Below are 24,858 nucleotides of genomic sequence, written 5' to 3' on the forward strand. Positions count from 1 at the left end.
CAGGTTCCCTGTAATTAATTCCTCAAAGTGCACATTTATATTGGTCTCACATAGAAAGCAATAGCAAGTTATATCAATTAACAACTCATTTATACAATTATGTATTCCGATGCTAGCTAGATTTTTATATAACAACCTAATAGGCTATAAAAACTGGTGGAAAAGACATTATTTAGACTAGAATATTAAAATATTTTGCTATTCATTTTAAGATAGAAACCCTTTTATCGAAAATAAACAAAAAGACACTTATTGTAGTACAGTGGTGTGAAAAAGTGGTGTGAAAGTCTTTTCTCCCTTCCTCATTTCTTATTCTTTTGCATGTTTGTCACACTTAAATGTTTCAGCTCACCAAACAAACTTACTTGTGTTAGCTTTGTCTAATATTTAAACTCAAAATGCAGTTTGTAAATGAAGATCTTTATTATTAAGGGAAATAGAAATGCAAACATACAGGGTCCTGTGTAAAAAAGTGTTTGCCCCTAAACCTAATAACTGGTTGTGCCGCCCTTAGCAGCAACAACTGCAATCAAGCATTTGCGATAACTGGCACTGAGTCTTCTGCAACGCTCTTTAGGAATTTTGGCACACTCATCTTTGCAGAATTGTGATTCAGCCACATTAGTTTCCAAGCATGAACTGCCTTTTTAAGGTCATGCCATAGTATCTCAATTGGATTAAGGTCAAGACTTTGACTAGGCCACTTCAAAGTCTTACTTTTGTTTTTCTTAAGCCATTCAGAGGTGGACTTGCTGATGTGTTTTGGATAATTGGCCTGCTGCATAACTCAAGTGTGCTTCTGCTCGAGGTCACGAACAGATGGCCAGACATTCTCCTTCAGGATTTTTTGGTTAACCGCAGAATTCATGGTTCCATTTACCACAGCAATTCTTCCAAGACCTGAAGCAGCAAACCAGCCCCTGACAACACACTACCACCACCATATGTTAGTCTTGGTATGATGTTCCTTTTCTGAAATGCTGAGTTACTTGAACGCAAGATGTAATGGGACATACACCTTCCAAAAAGTTCAACTTTTGTCTCATCGGTCCACAGAATATTCTCCGAAATGTCTTAGGGATCATCAAATGTTTTCTGGCAAAACAGACGAGACTTTATGTTCTTTTTGGTCAGCAGTGGTTTTCATCTTGGAACTCTGCCATGCAGGTCATTTTTACCCAGTCTCTTTCTTATGGTGGAGTCATGAATACTAACCTTAACTGATACAAGTGAGGCCTGCAATTCTTTGGATGTTGTTGTGGGGTTTATTTTTTAAATATTTAGAAAACCATGTATTGTTTCTTTTACACTTCAAACATACTTGCTACTTATTGTTGGTAGTTCACATAAGATCCCAATAAAATATATCTAAGTTTGTGAGTATAATGTGAAAAAATGTGGAAAAGTTCACGGGTTATGAATACTTTTTCAAGGCACTGTTATAAAAACTTTATGCTACGAGTCAGTATGATTATGGCAGTACCAAATGTATAGAGTGTTACTGATTTCTACCTTTTTGTGTAAATTTAACTGACGAGCAATAAAACAATCATGTTAATAACCTGTGGTGGGGAATGTTTAAAAAAAAAAAAAAAAAAAAAAAAGCATACATACCGAAAAATATTGTGACTTAAAAGTGAATCTTTCCTGAATTCAAGCGCCCGGCTGCACCACAAAAAAGATGCAACATTATGGTGCAAAACTCATGTCTTGAAATAGTGTAATCATCAGTCACCCCACGACCGTGTGAATGTTCCTTACACTAAACAGCAAGAAAATTATATAAAATAAAAACATCCGCAGAATTACTTCCCATGTTACCAGATTTTTTTTGTGTGAACTAAGACTAGCACTTTCAGTAGCACCTGTGCTACATTCCATAAGGCCGGTTTCAGACGATCGTGTTTAATCAGGTAGAAGCCACACACATAGTTATAGTCATATGTGTGTCACACGCGTATGTCACACCTGCGACATCTGAGAAAACACATCTTTTAAATAAAAAGATTTTCTATTTTCACCTGTATCCAACGCTGTTTTCTTCGGCTCTGCTGCCTCCTGCTTCTGACTGTCGCTCATTATATTCATTGATTATTCACTGCACTGAGGAGCTGAAAGCCGGAGCATCGCGGGAACAGCACTGGGTACAGCACTGCCGAGGACAGCATCGTGGGGACAGGTGAGTATCCAGCTAGCAGTGTATGTGCAGTGACGTCGAGAAGGTCTCGACTCGCCTGTCCCCGCGATGCTGTCCTTGGCGGTGCTGTGCTCGGCGCTGTCCCCGCAATGCTCCAACTTCCAACTCATCAGTGCAGTAAATAATCAATAAATATAATGAGCGGCGGTCAGAAGCGGGATGCAGTAGAGCTGAAGAGATACAGGTGAATATAGAAAATCTTTTTATTTAAAAGACCCGTGTTTTTTCCAGTATGTGTCACACGGATCACATGAATGTGCGATCCGTGTGACACCTGTGCTGCCAGAGAAAAAACGGACATGTCTCTTTGTGTGCATGCGGGGCCACACGGTCCATGTAACAACATAGAATAACATGGATATGTGTGGCATTCGTGTTAAAAACGGATGTCACACGTACCTGAAACACGGAAGTCTGAAATCGGCCTAAAGGTGTATATTATTCCCTAAATACCCCTGTATACTCCCCCAAAAACCCTATCATATTCTCCAGTGCTGTCTATAAGTCTGGACGGCGCGGTCCAATGGGCGTCCTTGCTGTCCTTTTCCTTTTATGTGCGTTCTGCGTCATTCACATAAGCGGGGGAAAATTTGGTACCTGTTCATACACATAGTCATCTCGCGCATTTACACTTTGCTCTGCCCTACTGCGGGCAGAGCCTAAAACATAACTGCGAATGCACGAGTCAGCAATTTCCCTGAACAGGCATAAGATTTTGTCTGTCATCTACGTAATCATCCACATAGGTGTGGAAAATCTGGCACATGTGCAGACACATAGCCAGCTCGCTCATGCGGTTATGTTTTAGGCTTTGCCTACAGTAGAGCAGTACAAAGTGTGAATGCGCTAGACGATGAGGTGTACATGCAGGCGCCAGATTTCCCCCAGCTGTATGGATGATGCAGGACAGCAATCAGCGGCGGAGAGGGAGGTTAGACGTCACAGCAAGGACGTCCATTGGATCAGGTTGTCCGAATTTACATACAGCGTGGAAAAACATAAAACGGGGAGTCGGAATAATTTACACCTTTATGGAATGCAGGCGCTGGTGATAGTCTTAGTTCACACATGAAAAATAGTGACAGGTTCTCTTTAGTAATAGTTATTCGGTGCAGTATTGTGGCCAAAAATGGTACTATTTAAAATTACGCTTGGTCCCACAAAAATAAACCCTCACTCTGCTAAAGAGATAGAAAAGACTTGAAAGCCGGAAGAGACAGGCTGCATCTCTGCCTTCCCTGATAGCTGAGATTATGTCCTCTACTTTCCCTTCCCTGAGGTGACAGCAGAGATTATGTCCTCTGCCTTCCTGTTCCCTGCATTCCCATTCCATGTGCTGAGGCCTGAGAGGACATCCTTTGCCTTCCCTGCTCTGAGATTGCATCCTCTGCCTTCCCGTTCCCTGCGCTGAGGGCTGAGTTTACGTATTCTGCCTTCCCTTCCATAATAATACTAATAATATTTTTTTATTTCTATAGCGCCAACAATTCCGCAGCGCTTTACAATTCAGAGGAGACCTGTACAGACAGCGGCGGACTGGAGTACCTGGGGCCCACCAGGAAAAATCAATCTTGGGGGCCACCAGCACCATGCAGTTACCGTACTGTATATAGCAGGGGTGGGATTCAAATTTTTAACAACAGGTTCTCTGTAAACCCTGCCCATTTGAAAACCACACCCATTCTGTAACCACACCCATTCTGTTAGCCACACCCATTTTCACGCAATTTCCTCATCCAAAAAATACAAGTAATTTAAAGTAAAATCTCCTTCCCCTCCTCTACCGTCACTCTCCTGTCCAGCATCAGTTGTTCCATTCACTGTCAGTCATATTGTATTAAATGATTTTTCTACAGTTTTTAAAAATTATTACTAAAGGAGCCCTGCTAAAATTGGAATGGATGACCTTCCCCATACAGATCTCATCCCATTATGGCCTCTTTCCCCTGCAGATCCCATCCCATTATGGCCTCTTTTCCCAGCAGATCCCATCCCATTATGGCCTCTTTCCCCAGCAGATCCCATCCCATTATGGCCTCTTTCCCACTGCAGATCCCATCCCATTATGGCCTCTTTCCCCAGCAGATCCCATCCCATTATGGCCTCTTTCCCCAGCAGATCACATCCCATGTGCTCCTTTTCCCATATAGCTCCGATCTTATGTGGCCCCTCTCTCCATTTAGCTGCCATCTTAATGCGGCTCCTCTCCCGCTCTATAGCCACTTATAGCTGCCATCTTATGTGGCCCCTCTCCCCATATAGCCACATATAGCTGCCATGTTAATGTGGTCCCTCTCCCCATATAGCCACATATAGCTGCCATCTTATGTGGCCTCTCACCATTGTCACATATGTCTGCCATCTTAATGTGGCTCCTCTCCCCATACAGCCACATATAACTGCCATCTTATGTGGCTCCTCTCCCTGCATCTTCGGCTCTCTGAGCGCTTACCTGCTCCAAGCACCGGTGGCCTCTCCTCTGTCTTCCGTCCTCCGTGGCTCTCTGCACACTAAGGGTATGTGCGCACTAGGTGTTTTTTTCCACACTGCATTTTTTCTGCGCAAAAAAGGCACAAAAACGCGATGCGTTTTTACCGCGTTTTTGGCTGCGTTTTTGCTCACTGCTTTTTTATGCGTATTTTTATCAGTGAACAATGCCATTAAAGATTGTTGGAAAAAAAGGTCTGATGTAATTTCCTTCTTCAATATGTTCTTCATTCTCCACTAGTGTATGCAGGAGAGCAGACAGCAGCTGCAGAACCACAAGGCTCAGCATGCTCCATCCAGGACTGTATGCTGGAGTTTTTTGCCCTCCAAAAAAAATGACGTGGGCTTCACCATATTTTTGTATGCTAGCCAGGTACAGCAGGCAGCTATGGGCTGCCCCCAACCCCCAGCTGCCTATTTGTACTCGGCTGGGAACCAAAAATATAGAGAAGCCCTTTTTTTTTATTTCATGAATTTCATTAAATAATTAAAAAAAAAATGACGTGGGCTTCGCCCAATTTTTGAGTCCAGCCAGGTACAACTAGGCGGCTGGGGATTGGAATCCGCAGTGCAGGGTGCCCAAGCTTTCTGGGCACCCCCTCTGCGAATTGCAGTCCGCAGCCACCCCAGAAAATGGCGCTTTCATAGAAGCGCCATCTTCTGGCGCTGTATCCACCTCTTCCAGCTGCCCTGATGTCGGGTGGCTCGCTGGGTAATAATGGGGTTAGGGCTAGCTGTATATTATCAAGTGGCCCTAAGCCCATAATTCATGATGTCACGCCAATATTAGACATGGCCACCATGAATTTCTAGTAAAGATAAAAAAAAAACACAACACACAGAAAAATATTTTTATTAGAAATAAAACACAACACAATTAGTGACTCCATCTTTATTGAAATAAAGAACCCCCCTCCTCCGCAGTAATCCTGGGTCAAGGGTCCCGCGCTGTCCAATCCGGATCCAATATCATCTGATCGGTTTGCTGGAAGGCTAAGCGATCTGATGATGTGTCAGGATCAAAGATGTGAATTCCATGACACATCAGCTGATTGTATAAAAGCCGTTTATACAATCAGCTGATGCATCAGTGCAAAAAAAAATAAAAAATACACACTTTAGTGCAGACTCCTGTCAGACCGATCAATGCAGGACCCGGCGGTAATCATCTGATGAAGTCTCCTGACGGCATCAGCTGATAGTTTAGCCGGCCGGGTAGTAAAAAGCTGGCGTCACCACTGTCACTGTCAGCTGATTCCATCAGGTGATCAGCGCCAGGTCCTGCAGCTATCGGAGGTGTCCCGGCCGTCTGCACACACCCGGAGCAGAGGTGGCGGTACCGGGAGGCTGCAGACAGGCGAGTATGACATTTTTTTCTCTCCTGTTCACTTTTGACTTCGCAGCTGCTTCCATCTCCTGCCCGTACATGGCGCCGCACGGGAGCGGACATGGCGCCGGATGGGGGATGGAAGCGGCGGTGCCGGTACCGGGAGGATTCACACTTCTGTGTTTACCAACAGAAGAAATCCTCTTCCTGTACACGTCACTGTACTACCCACCCCTTGCGTTTAGAGCCGCGTTTTTAGTCATAGAAACGCAGCTATATTTGCAATTTACGGTTTTCATTGCATTTTTTAACATCTCATTGAACTCAATGGGTGGAAAACGCAGTGAAAAACGCAGAAATAATTGACATGCTGCGTTTTTGTGGTCACCACAAAAACGCAGCTACAAAAAAGCGCTGTGGGAGGACAGCACTTCTGAAAACCCATAGACATTGCTGGGGAAGCAATGTTACATAGTTTTCTGCAAAAAAACGCGGTAAAAACGCTGCTAAAACGCAGGAAAAACGTCTAGTGCGCACAGGGCCTGACGCTGACAGACGGCAGGAGGAGGAGCTACCTCCTCACACTGCTGTGGCCTCTGCAGCGTCAGCACGTCGCTGCACGCCGGGTCAGGGTCCACTGAACCCGGAAGTGCGGCGCATACAGAGGTACAGGGATTCATTTGTGTCAGTGTCTTAAAGAGACATCAACACAAATGAATACAGGGAACCGGATCGCTGGAGCTGTTTCTTCCCGGTTCTGGTAACCGGCTGCTATTTTAACAACCGGTTCTCCAGAACCGGCTGAATCCCACCCCTGACTGTGCAGACATTTCGATGGAATAAGGGTTAATGTTACTGATCTGATTGCCCACAGTCTCCACATGCCCAACCTCCCCTCCCCCCTCGGGCTTGCCCCCCTGGGCCCCCGTACACCCCACCTGGGCCCCCGCACCCCCCCCCCCCCCCCCGGGGCCCCTGCTCACTCCCCAGGCCTCCGCACCCCCCCTCCCCCGGGAACCCCGCCTTCTATACTCACGTGCTGCTGCTCCTGCAGCCTGGTCTGGGGCGATGCCGGGTCCATCCTCTGCAGCGCGATGCTGCCAGCACCTGCACAGAAAGGAAGCAGTCATCACTCTGAGACTGCCTCCTCCTGCAGTGTCGCTGGCTGTGCAGATGAGTCAGAGCCGCGCGGCAGTGACAGCAGGCAGAGCAGGGAGATCGCTGTCCCTGCTTGCCACTGCAGAGGGAATGGGATTGTCACTAATCATATCAGCAATGTGCCGATATGATTAGTGAAATTACCCGCCGGGGGAGGGCCTCTCACACATATCCATAGGGGCCCAGGGGGGTTGGGGGGCGGGGCCTAGGGGGCATGGCCATCAATAGCAGGGGCCCACCGGGGGTTCTCCCGACCTCCTGGTGGGCGCCAGTCCGCCCCTGTGTACAGACAACATGAGACATTACAAAATAATAAAATTAAGATACCAAGAGGAGTGAAGGCCCTGCTCGAAAGCTTACAGTCAATGAGGAAATAGGGGAGGCACAAAAGGTGACTGGGGAAGGTGGCGGGAGGGGAGAAAAGCTTGTCATATATGGTCCAGCCATCAATTTAATAGGGGATTCAAAACCAGCTGGGTGGACCAGCCAGAATTTATACAGGTACAGAGTGTAAAAAAAGTACACAACGAGAAATGGAATCAGAAAATACAGGGGACAAGAATTGGAAGTAAATTAAAAAAAAAAAAAGTTGTTTAATCCCTTCAGCCCCCAGCCTGTTTTCACCTTAAAGGGAACCTGTCATCAGAAATTTAGCTATAAAGCTAAAAGTTCCCCCCTCTGCAGCTCCTGGGCTGCATTCTAGGAAGCTTCCTATAGATTTTGTGTCACCTTTTATCCCAAAATAAACACTTTATAAACTGGTACCTTTTCGTATGTAAATTTCTTAATTTTCCATGTGGGCGGGCTGTCTGATGTACGTTGCTGTTCCTCCTCATATTGACGCCGCCCCCGAACGCTGAATTTGAAAGTTCAGGACACCGCCCCTGGGTGCCCGTGGTCCAGCGCATGCGCTGTTCCACTGTAGCGGTGCCGTGCACTGTGTGCACGTGCGACCGCTGTGACGCTTTGCGCGGGCACGAGGTTATGGGCGGCGCTGTTAGTGTCATCAGTAAGTGCCGCCCATAACCTCGTGCTGAGCATGATGGGAAGGAGGGGACGTCCGGGCATCATTCCTCCAGCGCTTGCGCATAACGCTGGAGGAATAGGTGAAAGTGCGGTCACGAGGTTATGGGCGGCGCTGTTAGTGTCATCAGTAAGTGCCGCCCATAACCTCGTGACCTCGTGCTGAGCATGATGGGAAGGAGGGGACGTCCGGGCATCATTCCTCCAGCGCTTGCGCATAACGCTGGAGTAATAGGGGAAAGTGCGGTCACGAGGTTATGGGCGGCACTTACTGATGACACTAACAGCGCCGCCCATAACCTCGTGCCCGCGCAAAGCGTCACAGCGGTCGCACGTGCACACAGTGCACGGCACCGCTACAGTGGAACAGCGCATGCGCTGGACCACGGGCACCCAGGGGCGGTGTCCTGAACTTTCAAATTCAGCGTTCGGGGGCGGCGTCAATATGATGGAGGAACAGCAACGTACATCAGACAGCCCGCCCACATGGAAAATTAAGAAATTTACATACGAAAAGGTACCAGTTTATAAAGTGTTTATTTTGGGATAAAAGGTGACACAAAATCTATAGGAAGCTTCCTAGAATGCAGCCCAGGAGCTGCAGAGGGGGGGAACTTTTAGCTTTATAGCTAAATTTCTGATGACAGGTTCCCTTTAAAGACCCGGCCATTTTTTGCAATTCTGACCAGTGTCACTTTGACAGGTTATAACTCTGGAACGCTTCAACGGATCCTGGCGATTCTGACATTGTTTTTTCGTGACATATTGTACTTCATGTCAGTGGTAAATTTAGGCTGATATGTTTTGCGTTTATTTGTGAAAATTTCGGAAATTTGGCGAAAATTTTGAAAATTTTGCAATTTTCAAAATTTGAAATTTTATGCCCATAAATCTGAGAGATATGTCACACAAAATAGTTACTAAATAACATTTCCCACATGTCTACTTTACACCAGCGCAATTTTGAAAAAAAAAAATTCCATTATGAAGTTAGAAGGGTTCAAAGTTCATCAGCAATTTCTAATTTTTCCAACAAAATTTACAAAAAAATTTTTTTAGGTGCCACATCACATTTGGAGTGATTTGAGAAACCTAGGTGAAAGGAAATACCCAAAAGTGACCCCATTCTAAAATCTGCACCCCTCACACTGCTCAAAACCACATCCAAGAAGTTTATTAACCCTTTAGGAGCTTCACAGCAGCCAAAGCAATGTAGAAGGAAAAATTAAAATTTTACTTTTTTTACACAAAAATGTTACTTTAGCTATAAAATTTAGCATTTTCACAAGGGTGTCAGGAAAAATGCATCATAAAATGTATCGTTAGATACAAAAAGTTAGCCATAATGTATATATTAGTGATGTGTTAGTGATTAGTGATCGGAACGATCCGACACAAAGATCCGGCTCCCTGCTGTGACTGACAGGAGCCGGATCACTAGTGTGAGCCACTAAAATTGCTAAACGGCTCTTTTCACCACTGGAGCCCCGCCCACCCACGACTGGGCTCCGCCTACTCAAGAATCTAATTGGTCACTTATAAGTGGGCGGAGTTTAGCAGTGGGTGGGCGGGGCTTTGGCGGCGTTACTATGATCTTAAATATGTGTTCACCTGGGGTGAACACATATTTAATAAGGAGCCGAGAACGATCTGAAAGATCCGGCTCTTTTTGGTGAGCGGAGCCATGGGAACTGGATCACCAAGAAGAGCCGGACTGCCCATCACTAGTATATATCACACCTAGGGGAGCCACTCAATGGTGCCCCCTAGGGTAAGAGCCTACTCCATGAAGTATGTGCAACCGGAGAAGAAAAGGAGATGAGACAACACTTAAGTTTAGAAAAGTACATTTTATTGATTAAAATCGAGTATTAATATTGTACTACAAAATCAAGTCATGGGATACGTCTAACAGTTATTTGAGAATGCAAGGATGGTCATGTGGGAGCGATCACTTGCCTCACAGAGCCAGCCAATTGTTATAAAAGGGTAAAAGTTTAATATGCCACCATATTCATAAAAGATGTAATAGTTAGTGATGAGCGAGTACTAAAAAGCTCGGGTGCGCGAGGCTCGGGCCGAGCATCCCAAGATACTCGTGTACTCGGCCCGAGCACCGAGCCCAATGTTATCCTATGGGAGACCCGAGTATTTTTCTGAAATGACCCCCGGCAGCATGTAGAAACCCTAAAAATGTCACAAAAGTCTCAGAAGAGTGCTCAAATGACATGGCAACAGCATGGGGAAGACCCCTTGAAGCATTTATCACTCAAAAGTGACAGCTGTGAACAATTTTGTCCGCGTTTTACGCCATTTTTACGGACTCACCAGAAAACCTTCCAAAATGACACCAAAATGAATTTTCATGGCGGAAATGTTAAGGGCACATACTCAATAGTGAGATAGAGCTGGTGTATGTTACTTTTTGAGATTAATACATGAAAGATTTTACGTAAAACATTGTGTGGCACTCCGATGTCCAAAACGCACGTTTTGTGCTTTTTACTAGCGATGTCGGTCATTTTTTTTTTCATTCTATCTCCCGTCGGTCGGTCTCGCTCTGTCGGTCTCTCTGTCTTGTCTGTCCCCCTCTCACAGTCTGTCGGTCATTCTCCCCCCTCTCTCTTACTTACCGTTCCCCGATCACTGCACAGCTGTGTTCACTAAACTCCGGTGGCTTTTCCTCTTTTGAAAAAGCCAGAGATTAAACAATCTCGTATTCCCTGCTTTCCTGCGCCTGTGATTGGTTGCAGTGAGACACACCCCCACGCTGAGTGACAGGTGTCTCACTGCACCCAAACACAGCAGCCGGTGTGTGTGTGTGTATACTGTGCAGTGAAATAAATAATTAAATAATTTAAAAAAACGGCGTGCGGTCCCCCCAATTTTAATACCAGCCAGATAAAGCCATACGGCTGAAGGCTGGTATTCTCAGGATGGGGAGCTCCACGTTATGGGGAGCCCCCCAGCCTAACAATATCAGTCAGCAGCCGCCCAGAATTGCCCATACATTAGATGCGACAGTTCTGGGACTGTACCCGGCTCTTCCCGATTTACCCTAGTGCGTTGGCAAATCGGGGTAATAAGGAGTTAATGGCAGCCCATAGCTGCCACTAAATCCTAGATTAATCATGTCAGGCGTCTCCCCGAGATTCCTTCCATGATTAATCTGTAAATTACAGTTAAAAAACACACACACCCGAAAAATCCTTTTTTAGAAATAAAAAACACTAACAAAGTCCCTCATCACCAATTTATTAACCCCGACAAACCCTCCATGTCCGGCGTACTCCACAGTCCTCCAGCGTCGCGTCCAGCTGTGCTGCATGAAGGTGACAGGAGCTGCAGAATACACCGCCACTCCGGTCAGCTTCACACAGCAACTGAGGTGAGTATAGCGATCAGCTGAGCTGTCACTGAGGTTACCTGGATCCAGCGGTGGATGCAGCGGTGGCCACGGGTAACCTCAGTGACAGCTCAGCTGATCGCGCTACTCACCGCCGCTCCGGTCAGCTCCATGCAGCAATTGAGGTGAGTATAGCGATCAGCTGCTGTCACTGAGGTTAATCGCGGCACCGCTGGATCCAGCGGTGGCCGTGAGTTACCTGACTGACAGCAGCTGATCGCGCTACTCACCTCAGTTGCTGTGTGAAGCTGACCGGAGCAGCGGTGTATTCTGCAGCTCCTGTCACCTGGATGCGACGCTGGAGGACTGTGGAGTACGCCGGACATGGAGGGTTTGTCGGGGTTAATAAATTGGTGATGAGGGACTTTGTTAGTGTTTTTTATTTCTAATAAAGGATTTTTCGGGTGTGTGTGTTTTTTAACTGTAATTTACAGATTAATCATGGAAGGAATCTCGGGGAGACGCCTGACATGATTAATCTAGGATTTAGTGGCAGCTATGGGCTTCCATTAACTCCTTATTACCCCGATTTGCCAACACACTAGGGTAAATCGGGAAGAGCCGGGTACAGTCCCAGAACTGTCGCATCTAATGTATGTGGCAATTCTGGGCGGCTGCTGACTGATATTGTTAGGGTGGGGGGCTCCCCATAACGTGGGGCTCCCCATCCTGAGAATACCAGCCTTCAGCTGTATGGCTTTATCTGGCTGGTATTAAAATTGGGGGGACCGCACGCCGGTTTTTTTTAATTATTTATTTATTTTACTGCACAGTATAGACACGCCCACCGGCTGCTGTGATTGGGTGCAGTGAGACACCTGTCACTTAGCGTGGGGGCGTGTCTCACTGCAACCAATCATAGGCGCCTGTGGGCGTGGAAAGCCTGGAATATGAGATGGCTGTGTGCAGAGCACAGCACGCCCGCCGGTATAAAGGCTCGGTCACGCTGTGCAGGCCGGCCAATCACTGCAATTCCACAACTAACAGGGCTGTGGCATTGCAGTGGTCTGCCAACCAATCCCTGCATGAGGGCTGGCTCTCAAAAGAGCGCCAACATGCAGGGATGAAGACCACGAGTACAGCACGAGTATCGCGAGATTACTCGGTCCCCGCCGAGTAGCCCGAGTACAGTGATACTCGTGCGAGTACCGAGTAGTAACAAGCATACTCGCTCATCACTAGTAATAGTATAAAGTTGCAGTGGAGTGACAACCCACATGAAAAGGGAGGAAAAAGTAGCAGTATTATAGTTTCTGCATATAAGCAGAGTACAACAATATAATACACCCCAGGGATTCACTGCAGCAGCAACAATTAAGGGATTGACTCAGACTCTGCACAGATCCACAGGCAAGGATCAAAGTAACCAGTGGTTCCCAGCATGAGTATGCATACTAATTATCGAAGCCTGGGGAGCTGCACAAGCAAAGAGAATCAACATGTGATAGAGGCAAGATCGAATTACAATACCTGGTGGCGTGTATACAGGGCTGGCTGCGGAGGCAAGGAGAGCCTCCTTGACAGCTGTTTCACAGCGTGCTTTTTCAAAAGGAGGTCATAAAATGTATCGTGCATTTTCTCCTGAGTACGCAGATACCTCATATGTGGTGGAAATCAAATATTTGGGCACATGACAGGGCTCGGAAGGCAAGGTGCGCCATTTGAATTTTTGAGGGCAAAATTACCTGCACTCATTAGCGGACGCCATGTCGGGTTTGAAGACCTCCTGAGGTGCCTAAACAATGGAGCTCCCCCACAAGTAACCCCATTTTGGAAACTAGAGCCCTCAAATAATTTTTCTAGATGTTTTATGTGCACTTTGAACCCCTGGGGGCTTCACAGACGTTTATAACATTGAGCCGTGAAAAGAAAAAACATTTTTTTTTTACCACAAAACTGTTGCTTCAACCAGGTAGCTTTTTTATCACAAGGGTATCAGGAAAAAATGCACCATAAAATGTATTGTGCATTTTCTCCTGAGTACGCAGATACCTCATATGTGGTCTCTCCAATCAGAGCTGGGGGAGGGTGAAGCACCGATCACCCAGCTCCAGCCAATGATCAGAGCTACAGCTGCTCTGATCAGGGCTGGATTTCAATGTTCCAGCCATTTTTAATGGCTAGAACATTACAGTGACTGTAATTGGCTGAGCGGCGTTAATCAGCCAATCACAGCCTCTGTAGGTTCGGGGAGGAGGCACCACCCCTCCCGAGGCCAGGCAGAGGTCCCCTCCTTCCCGAATCTACTATTTCATTACACCAATCGCACTCACGGGGGCTCCGGGGCCGCGATTTCGCCATGACATACTGGGTACATCATGGGTCGTTTAGCACCATGTCACCATGACGTACCCAGTACGTCAAGGGTCGTTAAGGGGTTAAGAGAACTGAGTCCTCAGTGGTTGATACCTTTTAATGGCTAACTGAAAAGATGGTAAGATGGTAATAATAGCAAGCTTTCGAGACTACGCAGGTCTCTTCATCAGGTTCAGTATAATACAAAATCTGAAGAGTCACATATTTATACACAACAGGACATAGAATGGAGCAGTAAATTTATGTGAAGCAGAACTATCACTATGGCAAGAGGACAAACTGTTGTGGCCATAAATATTGCAGCAGTTCATAGATAAGCAGTGTGAAAGTTTCATTGTCCTCTGATTGGGGTCTGAGTCTTTCTCTTGGTAGTGTGTTCTAGAGCATAGGCGCAGCTTGTGAGAAATCTTGAAGATGGGAGTGGGAGGTTCGAATTGTTGAGGATGTCAGTCTTTGGTCATTAGCAGAGCGGAGGGCATGGGTGGGGTGATAGAGATGAGGGAGGAGATGTAGGGTGGTGCAGAACCGTGGAGAGCTTTGTGAGTGAGAGGGATAAGTTTATGTTGGATTCTGTAGCAGATAGGCAACCAGTGCAATGACTGGCACAGAGCAGAGGCATCGGTGAAGCGTTTGGAGAGGAAAATGATCCTGGCTGCGGCATTCAAAATGGATTGGAGAGGGGAGAGTTTAGTAACAGGGAGACAAATTAGTAAATAATTACAATAATCCAGGCGAAAATGAATTCCCTGGGATTATGTCCCTTCCCTGAGTTTACGTCCTCTGCCTTCCCTTCCGAGGGCTGAGATTACGTTTTTTTGTCTTCCTGTTTCCTGCGCCGAGGGCTGAATTTATGTCTTCTGCCTTCCCTTCCCTGACATCTGAAATTACGTCCCCTGCCTTCCTGTTCCTTGTGCTGAGATTACGTCCTCTGCTTTCCCGTTCCCTGAGCTGAGGGCTGCGTTTACGTCTTCTGCCTTCCTTTCCCTATGCTGAGGGGTGAGATTATGTTCTCTGCCGTCCCTTCCCTGAGATTATGTCCCTTCACTGAGTTTACGTCCTCTGCCTTCCCTGAGGGCTGAGATTACATTCTGTCTTCCGGTTTCCCGTGCCGAGTTTATGCCTTCCGAGGCCTGAAATTACATCCACTGCCTTCCTGTTCCCTGTGCTGAGGGCTGAGATTACGTCCTCTGCCTTCCCATTTCCTGCGCTGAGTTTGTCTTCTGTCTTCCTTTCCCTGTGCTGAGGGCTGAGATTACGTCCTCTGCCTTCCTGTTCCCTATGCTGAGGGCTGAGATTACATCCTTCCCTGAGATTATGTCCTCTGCTTTCCTGTTCCCTGCGCTGTGGGATGAGTTTAAGCCTTCTGCCTTCCCTGAGGGCTGAGATTACATCCTGTGACTTCCCTTCCTTGAGGGCTGAGATTACGTCTTCTGCCTAGTGATGGGTAAAATGCGATTTTTTGGTGAGTCGGCTCTTTTGGCTCCGAAAACGGCTCTTCATTTCCTATTACCTTTGGCTTTAAATTTGAAGCCCAATTCTGGTATGTTTTAACCCATGATTGTATACGTTTTAGTAAAAATCTACACATGTGCCAATTTATGACATAAAACAGAATAGTTTCCAGAATAACCAGATTTTATATTATTTGCTGTAAAAACTTTAACAAACACAATGTTTGATAAAAAAAAAGTGCAGAAATCAAACAAGTGCAATTCAATGAGCTCAACACTACTGGCAATTGTATGCAGAATCGGATGTGATGTGAGAGTGCTGTACTGCCTTGTATAGGACTAGTTCTGTGCATGGAGTTGGTCCCTCAAATTGGCACTGCTATCATGTAACAGGGGCTGCTGGGAGGTTATTCACCAGAAACAACAGAACCATTCCAAGCTGCACTAGCTAATGGTGCATTTACACAGTCGCTGCAGCACCCGAGCCTGCGATCCAGTGATGCTCAATCCAGCATCGCGGATCATTTGTTCTCTTCCATTCAAGTGAATGGGAGAGAACAAGGGACGCACATTTCCATCCGCTGTTTCTCCCTCGCTCAGCGAGGATTTACAAGCTGGCGGTAAATAACTATAATCAGGCTAAATCCAGATGTCAGTGTTCCTTTAATAAAGTGCCTGACTGCTGCTTGCTTGTCACAGATTGGATGGGGGCGGGGCTGTGAGTCAGTGCTATGTGCGGCAGCAGGAGGAGCATGCATTCTCAGTCTCCTGGATAAGATCAGAGTGACTACTGCCGGGAGGGAGGGGCCGAGAGGGGCGGGGCAAGAGGGGACTGACTGTGGAAGGGAACTGGCAAAGAGCCGTTTACATTTCAATTGGCTCCCTGCCAGGAGCCGACACATATGATTCACTATGAAGAGCCGGCTCTTAGAGCCGGCTCGTTCAGGAGCTACCCATCACTACTTCTGCCTTTCCTTCCCTGAGCTCAGGGCTGAGATTACGTCCTCTGCCTCCTTTTTCCTGAGCTCAGGGCTGAGATTACGTCTTCTGCCTCCTTTTTCCTGAGCTCAGGGCTGAGATTACGTCTTCTGCCTCCTTTTTCCTGAGCTCAGGGCTGAGATTACGTCTTCTGCCTCCTTTTTCCTGAGCTCAGGGCTGAGATTACGTCTTCTGCCTCCTTTTTCCTGAGCTCAGGGCTGAGATTACGTCTTCTGCCTCCTTTTTCCTGAGCTCAGGGCTGAGATTACGTCTTCTGCCTCCTTTTTCCTGAGCTCAGGGCTGAGATTACGTCCTCTGCCTCCTTTTTCCTGAGCTCAGGGCTGAGATTACGTCTTCTGCCTCCTTTTTCCTGAGCTCAGGGCTGAGATTACGTCCTCTGCCTCCTTTTTCCTGAGCTCAGGGCTGAGATTACGTCCTCTACCTTCCCTTCCCCAGAGCTGAGGGTTTAAATTACGTCTTGACTTCCCTGAGCTGATGGCTGAGATTACGTTCTCTGCCTTCTATCTTCTCTGAGGTGACGGCTGAGATTACTTCCTTTTCCTTCCCCTGCGCTCTGTGCTGCAATTACGTCCTCTGCCTTCCCAGAGCTCAGGGCTGAGATTACTTCCTCTTCCCTCCTCCTGTGCTGAGGGCTGAGATTGCGTCCTCTGCCTTCCCTTCCCCTGAGATTACGTCCTCTGCCTTCCACCTTCCTGAGGTGACAGCTGTACCTTCCCGTTCCCTGCGCTGAGCGCTCTGTAACTTCCGCGGCTCTCCCGGAGCAGGTTACTATGGGGGCGGGGCATTGCGGTGACGTCAGCTGTCACAGTCCAGGAAGGAGACGGGAGCCGAGAGCAGCCGTCATGTCCGCGGCCTGGAGGATGTGGCTGCATATGAGGCAGCGGCTGCGGACCGGCGCCCTGCGGGACACCTGCCGGCAGTACCCTGTGCTCTGCTTCAGCCTCATCGTCCTCTCATTGTCCACCGTCCTGCTCCTCAGGTAACGCGGACTCGGTGACTGGCTTATACCTGGGGGTCCATATGTGTGTTACATGACAGCGATGCTGTGTGATATGTACCGTACACAGCAGCGTCTTCTGAGCTTCTGCCGCCCCAGCACTGTACACACATTTCAGGCTCAGGAAAGCTAGAAACGCGCTGGAGTGATGTTTATTTTCCTCTCTGCCACTTCACTACCACCATAGAGAAACACTGCAACTAGTGAGGCCGAGTGTACGGTACTGCTGTCATGGCCCCACAGTGCCCACCACACACCAGATACTTCCCCCACAGCATGATGCCCCTACACGTGATGTACTGTCCTCACAGCACCCCATACAGTAATACCCAGGGTGCACCTGCCCCAGTATAATGCCCTGACAACACCCACAATATAATGCCCTCACTGCAACCTTCCTGATTATAGTGCCCTGACAACCCCATCCACCACAGTATAATGCCCTCGCTGCACCCTCTCACCACAGTATAATACCCTCGCTGCACCCTCCCATCACGGTATAATGCCCTCGCTGCACCCTCTCACCACAGTATAATACCCTCGCTGCAGCCTCTCACCACAGTATAATGCCCTCGCTGCACCCTCCCATCACGGTATAATGCCCTCGCTGCACCCTCCCATCACAGTATAATGCCCTCGCTGCACCCTCCCATCACAGTATAATGCCCTCGCTGCACCCTCTCACCTCAGTATAGTGCTCTCGCTGCACCCTCCCATCACAGTATAGTGCCCTCGCTGCACCCTCTCACCACAGTATAATGGCCTCGCTGCACCCTCCCATCACAGTATAATGCCCTCGCTGCACCATCTCACCTCAGTATAATGCCCTCGCTGCACCCTCTCACCACAGTATAATGCCCTCGCTGCAGCCTCTCACCACAGTATAATGCCCTCGCTGCACCCTCCCATCACAGTATAATGCCCTCGCTGCACCCTCCCATCACAGTATAATGCCCTAGCTGCACCCTCTCACCACAGTATAATGCCCTCGCTGCACCCTCTCATCACAGTATAATGCCCTCGCTGCACCCTCTCATCACAGTATAATGCCCTCGCTGCACCCTCTCACCACAGTATAATGCCCTCGCTGCACCCTCTCATCACAGTATAATGCCCTCGCTGCACCCTCTCACCACAGTATAATGCCCTCGCTGCACCCTCTCACCACAGTATAATGCCCTCGCTGCACCCTCCCATCACAGTATAATGCCCTCGCTGCACCCTCTCACCACAGTATAATGCCCTCGCTGCACCCTCTCACCACAGTATAATGCCCTCGCTGCACCCTCTCATCATAGTATAATACCCTCGCTGCACCCTCTCACCACAGTATAATGCCCTCGCTGCACCCTCTCATCACAGTATAATGCCCTCGCTGCACCCTCTCACCACAGTATAATGCCCTCGCTGCACCCTCTCATCACAGTATAATGCCCTCGCTGCACCCTCTCACCACAGTATAATGCCCTCGCTGCACCCTCTCACCACAGTATAATGCCCTCGCTGCACCCTCCCATCACAGTATAATGCCCTCGCTGCACCCTCCCATCACAGTATAATGCCCTCGCTGCACCCTCTCACCACAGTATAATGCCCTCGCTGCACCCTCTCACCACAGTATAATGCCCTCGCTGCAGCCTCTCACCACAGTATAATGCCCTCGCTGCACCCTCCCATCACAGTATAATGCCCTCGCTGCACCCTCTCATCACAGTATAATGCCCTCGCTGCACCCTCTCACCTCAGTATAGTGCCCTCGCTGCACCCTCCCATCACAGTATAATGCCCTCGCTGCACCCTCTCACCTCAGTATAGTGCCCTCGCTGCACCCTCCCATCACAGTATAATGCCCTCGCTGCACCCTCTCATCACAGTATAATGCCCTCGCTGCACCCTCCCATCACAGTATAATGCCCTCGCTGCACCCTCCCATCACAGTATAATGCCCTCGCTGCACCCTCTCACCACAGTATAATGCCCTCGCTGCACCCTCCCATCACAGTATAATGCCCTCGCTGCACCCTCCCATCACAGTATAATGCCCTCGCTGCACCCTCTCACCTCAGTATAGTGCTCTCGCTGCACCCTCCCATCACAGTATAGTGCCCTCGCTGCACCCTCTCACCACAGTATAATGCCCTCGCTGCACCCTCCCATCACAGTATAATGCCCTCGCTGCACCATCTCACCTCAGTATAATGCCCTCGCTGCACCCTCTCACCACAGTATAATGCCCTCGCTGCAGCCTCTCACCACAGTATAATGCCCTCGCTGCACCCTCCCATCACAGTATAATGCCCTCGCTGCACCCTCCCATCACAGTATAATGCCCTAGCTGCACCCTCTCACCACAGTATAATGCCCTCGCTGCACCCTCTCATCACAGTATAATGCCCTCGCTGCACCCTCTCACCACAGTATAATGCCCTCGCTGCACCCTCTCATCACAGTATAATGCCCTCGCTGCACCCTCTCACCACAGTATAATGCCCTCGCTGCACCCTCTCATCACAGTATAATGCCCTCGCTGCACCCTCTCACCACAGTATAATGCCCTCGCTGCACCCTCTCACCACAGTATAATGCCCTCGCTGCACCCTCCCATCACAGTATAATGCCCTCGCTGCACCCTCTCACCACAGTATAATGCCCTCGCTGCACCCTCTCACCACAGTATAATGCCCTCGCTGCAGCCTCTCACCACAGTATAATGCCCTCGCTGCACCCTCCCATCACAGTATAATGCCCTCGCTGCACCCTCCCATCACAGTATAATGCCCTAGCTGCACCCTCTCACCTCAGTATAGTGCCCTCGCTGCACCCTCCCATCACAGTATAGTGCCCTCGCTGCACCCTCTCATCACAGTATAATGCCCTCGCTGCACCCTCTCACCTCAGTATAGTGCCCTCGCTGCACCCTCCCATCACAGTATAATGCCCTCGCTGCACCCTCTCACCTCAGTATAGTGCCCTCGCTGCACCCTCCCATCACAGTATAATGCCCTCGCTGCACCCTCTCATCACAGTATAATGCCCTCGCTGCACCCTCCCATCACAGTATAATGCCCTCGCTGCACCCTCCCATCACAGTATAATGCCCTCGCTGCACCCTCTCACCACAGTATAATGCCCTCGCTGCACCCTCCCATCACAGTATAATGCCCTCGCTGCACCCTCTCATCACAGTATAATGCCCTCGCTGCACCCTCCCATCACAGTATAATGCCCTCGCTGCACCCTCTCACCACAGTATAATGCCCTCGCTGCACCCTCCCATCACAGTATAATGCCCTCGCTGCACCCTCCCATCACAGTATAATGCCCTCGCTGCACGCTCCCATCACAGTATAATGCCCTCGCTGCACCCTCTCACCACAGTATAATGCCCTCGCTGCACCCTCCCATCACAGTATAATGCCCTCGCTGCACCCTCCCATCACAGTATAATGCCCTCGCTGCACCCTCCCATCACAGTATAATGCCCTCGCTGCACCCTCTCACCACAGTATAATGCCCTCGCTGCACCCTCCCATCACAGTATAATGCCCTCGCTGCACCCTCCCATCACAGTATAATGCCCTCGCTGCACCCTCCCATCACAGTATAATGCCCTCGCTGCACCCTCTCACCACAGTATAATGCCCTCGCTGCACCCTCCCATCACAGTATAATGCCCTCGCTGCACCCTCTCACCACAGTATAATGCCCTCGCTGCACCCTCCCATCACAGTATAATGCCCTCGCTGCATCCTCTCACCACAGTATAATGCCCTCGCTGCACCCTCTCACCACAGTATAATGCCCTCGCTGCACCCTCTCACCACAGTATAATGCCCTCGCTGCACCCTCCCATCACAGTATAATGCCCTCGCTGCACCCTCCCATCACAGTATAATGCCCTCGCTGCACCCTCTCACCACAGTATAATGCCCTCGCAGCACCCTCTCACCACAGTATAATGCCCTCGCTGCACCCTCTCACCACAGTATAATGCCCTCGCTGCACCCTCCCATCACAGTATAATGCCCTCGCTGCACCCTCCCATCACAGTATAATGCCCTCGCTGCACCCTCCCACCCATCACAGTATAATGCCCTCGCTGCACCCTCCCACCCATCACAGTATAATGCCCTCGCTGCACCCTCTCACCACAGTATAATGCCCTCGCTGCACCCTCTCACCACAGTATAATGCCCTCGCTGCACCCTCTCACCACAGTATAATGCCCTCGCTGCACCCTCTCACCACAGTATAATACCCTCGCTGCACCCTCCCATCACAGTATAATGCCCTCGCTGCACCCTCTCACCACAGTATAATGCCTTCGCTGCACCCTCTCATCATAGTATAATACCCTCGCTGCACCCTCCCATCACAGTATAATGCCCTCGCTGCACCCTCTCACCACAGTATAATGCCCTCGCTGCACCCTCTCACCACAGTATAATACCCTCGCTGCACCCTCTCATCACAGTATAGTGCCCTCGCTGCACCCTCTCACCACAGTATAATGCCCTCGCTGCACCCTCTCACCACAGTATAATACCCTCGCTGCACCCTCTCACCACATTATAATGCCCTCGCTGCACCCTCTCACCACAGTATAATACCCTCGCTGCACCCTCCCATCACAGTATAATGCCCTCGCTGCACCCTCTCACCACAGTATAATGCCCTCGCTGCACCCTCTCATCATAGTATAATACCCTCGCTGCACCCTCCCATCACAGTATAATGCCCTCGCTGCACCCTCTCACCACAGTATAATGCCCTCGCTGCACCCTCTCATCATAGTATAATACCCTCGCTGCACCCTCTCATCACAGTATAGTGCCCTCGCTGCACCCTCTCACCTCAGTATAGTGCCCTCGCTGCACCCTCTCACCACAGTATAATACCCTCGCTGCACCCTCCCATCACAGTATATTGCCCTCGCTGCACCCTCTCATCACAGTATAATACCCTCGCTGCACCCTCTCACCATAGTATATTGCCTTGCTGCACCCTCTCACCACAGTATAGTGCCCTCGCTGCACCCTCTCACCTCAGTATAATGCCCTCGCTGCACCCTCCCACCACAGTATAAAGCCCTCGCTGCACCCTCTCACCACAGTATAATGCCCTCGCTGCACCCTCCCATCACAGTATAATGCCCTCGCTGCACCCTCCCATCACAGTATAATGCCCTCGCTGCACCCTCCCATCACAGTATAATGCCCTCGCTGCACCCTCCCATCACAGTATAATGCCCTCGCTGCACCCTCTCACCTCAGTATAGTGCCCTCGCTGCACCCTCCCATCACAGTATAGTGCCCTCGCTGCACCCTCTCACCACAGTATAGTGCCCTCGCTGCACCCTCCCATCACAGTATAATGCCCTCGCTGCACCCTCCCATCACAGTATAGTGCCCTCGCTGCACCCTCCCATCACAGTATAGTGCCCTCGCTGCACCCTCTCATCACAGTATAATGCCCTCACTGCACCCTCTCACCTCAGTATAGTGCCCTCGCTGCACCCTCCCATCACAGTATAATACCCTCGCTGCACCCTCTCACCTCAGTATAGTGCCCTCGCTGCACCCTCCCATCACAGTATAATGCCCTCGCACCCTCTCACCTCAGTATAGTGCCCTCGCTGCACCCTCCCATCACAGTATAATGCCCTCGCTGCACCCTCTCATCACAGTATAATGCCCTCGCTGCACCCTCCCATCACAGTATAATGCCCTCGCTGCACCCTCCCATCACAGTATAATGCCCTCGCTGCACCCTCCCATCACAGTATAATGCCCTCGCTGCACCCTCCCATCACAGTATAATGCCCTCGCTGCACCCTCTCACCACAGTATAATGCCCTCGCTGCACCCTCCCATCACAGTATAATGCCCTCGCTGCACCCTCCCATCACAGTATAATGCCCTCGCTGCACCCTCCCACCCATCACAGTATAATGCCCTCGCTGCACCCTCTCACCACAGTATAATGCCCTCGCTGCACCCTCTCACCACAGTATAATGCCCTCGCTGCACCCTCTCACCACAGTATAATACCCTCGCTGCACCCTCCCATCACAGTATAATGCCCTCGCTGCACCCTCTCACCACAGTATAATGCCCTCGCTGCACCCTCTCATCATAGTATAATACCCTCGCTGCACCCTCCCATCACAGTATAATGCCCTCGCTGCACCCTCTCACCACAGTATAATGCCCTCGCTGCACCCTCTCATCATAGTATAATACCCTCGCTGCACCCTCTCATCACAGTATAGTGCCCTCGCTGCACCCTCTCACCTCAGTATAGTGCCCTCGCTGCACCCTCTCACCACAGTATAATACACTCGCTGCACCCTCCCATCACAGTATATTGCCCTCGCTGCACCCTCTCATCACAGTATAATACCCTCGCTGCACCCTCTCACCACAGTATATTGCCCTCGCTGCACCCTCTCACCACAGTATAGTGCCCTCGCTGCACCCTCTCACCTCAGTATAATGCCCTCGCTGCACCCTCCCACCACAGTATAAAGCCCTCGCTGCACCCTCTCACCACAGTATAATGCCCTCGCTGCACCCTCCCATCACAGTATAATGCCCTCGCTGCACCCTCCCATCACAGTATAATGCCCTCGCTGCACCCTCCCATCACAGTATAATGCCCTCGCTGCACCCTCTCATCACAGTATAATGCCCTCGCTGCACCCTCTCACCACAGTATAATACCCTCGCTGCACCCTCCCACCACAGTATAATACCCTCGCTGCACCCTCTCATCACAGTATAATGCCCTCGCTGCACCCTCTCATCACAGTATAATGCCCTCGCTGCACCCTCTCACCACAGTATAATGCCCTCGCTGCACCCTCTCACCACAGTATAATACCCTCGCTGCACCCTCCCATCACAGTATAATGCCCTCGCTGCACCCTCTCATCACAGTATAATGCCCTCGCTGCACCCTCTCATCACAGTATAATGCCCTCGCTGCACCCTCTCACCACAGTATAATACCCTCGCTGCACCCTCCCATCACAGTATAATGCCCTCGCTGCACCCTCTCATCACAGTATAATGCCCTCGCTGCACCCTCTCACCACAGTATAATGCCCTCGCTGCACCCTCTCACCACAGTATAATGCCCTCTCTGCACCCTCCCACCACAGTATAGTGCCCTCGCTGCACCCTCTCACCACAGTATAGTGCCCTCGCTGCACCCTCTCACCACAGTATAGTGCCCTCGCTGCACCCTCCCATCACAGTATAATGCCCTCGCTGCACCCTCTCACCACAGTATAATGCCCTCGCTGCACCCTCCCATCACAGTATAATGCCCTCGCTGCACCCTCCCATCACAGTATAATGCCCTCGCTGCACCCTCTCACCACAGTATAGTGCCCTCGCTGCACCCTCCCATCACAGTATAGTGCCCTCGCTGCACCCTCCCATCACAATATAATGCCCTCGCTGCACCCTCTCATCTATATATATAATTGCCTTA

At 49.6% G+C, this 24,858-nt stretch overlaps 1 protein-coding gene across 1 annotated transcript in view; it reads left to right on the plus strand.

Annotated features, from left to right (window-relative positions):
* The first annotated feature begins 17,145 nt into the window (after positions 1-17,145).
* SNX14 (sorting nexin 14) overlaps positions 17,146-24,858 on the plus strand; it is a 113,177-nt gene continuing 105,464 nt past the window's right edge. The window contains exon 1 of the mRNA XM_075341496.1: positions 17,146-17,343. Within this exon, the coding sequence (XP_075197611.1) occupies positions 17,207-17,343 (137 nt within the window). The 5' untranslated portion in view covers positions 17,146-17,206. The remainder of the gene's footprint in view (positions 17,344-24,858) is intronic.

The sequence above is a fragment of the Anomaloglossus baeobatrachus genome, chromosome 3 (genome assembly GCF_048569485.1).
Source record: "Anomaloglossus baeobatrachus isolate aAnoBae1 chromosome 3, aAnoBae1.hap1, whole genome shotgun sequence".
Lineage (NCBI taxonomy): Eukaryota > Metazoa > Chordata > Amphibia > Anura > Aromobatidae > Anomaloglossus > Anomaloglossus baeobatrachus.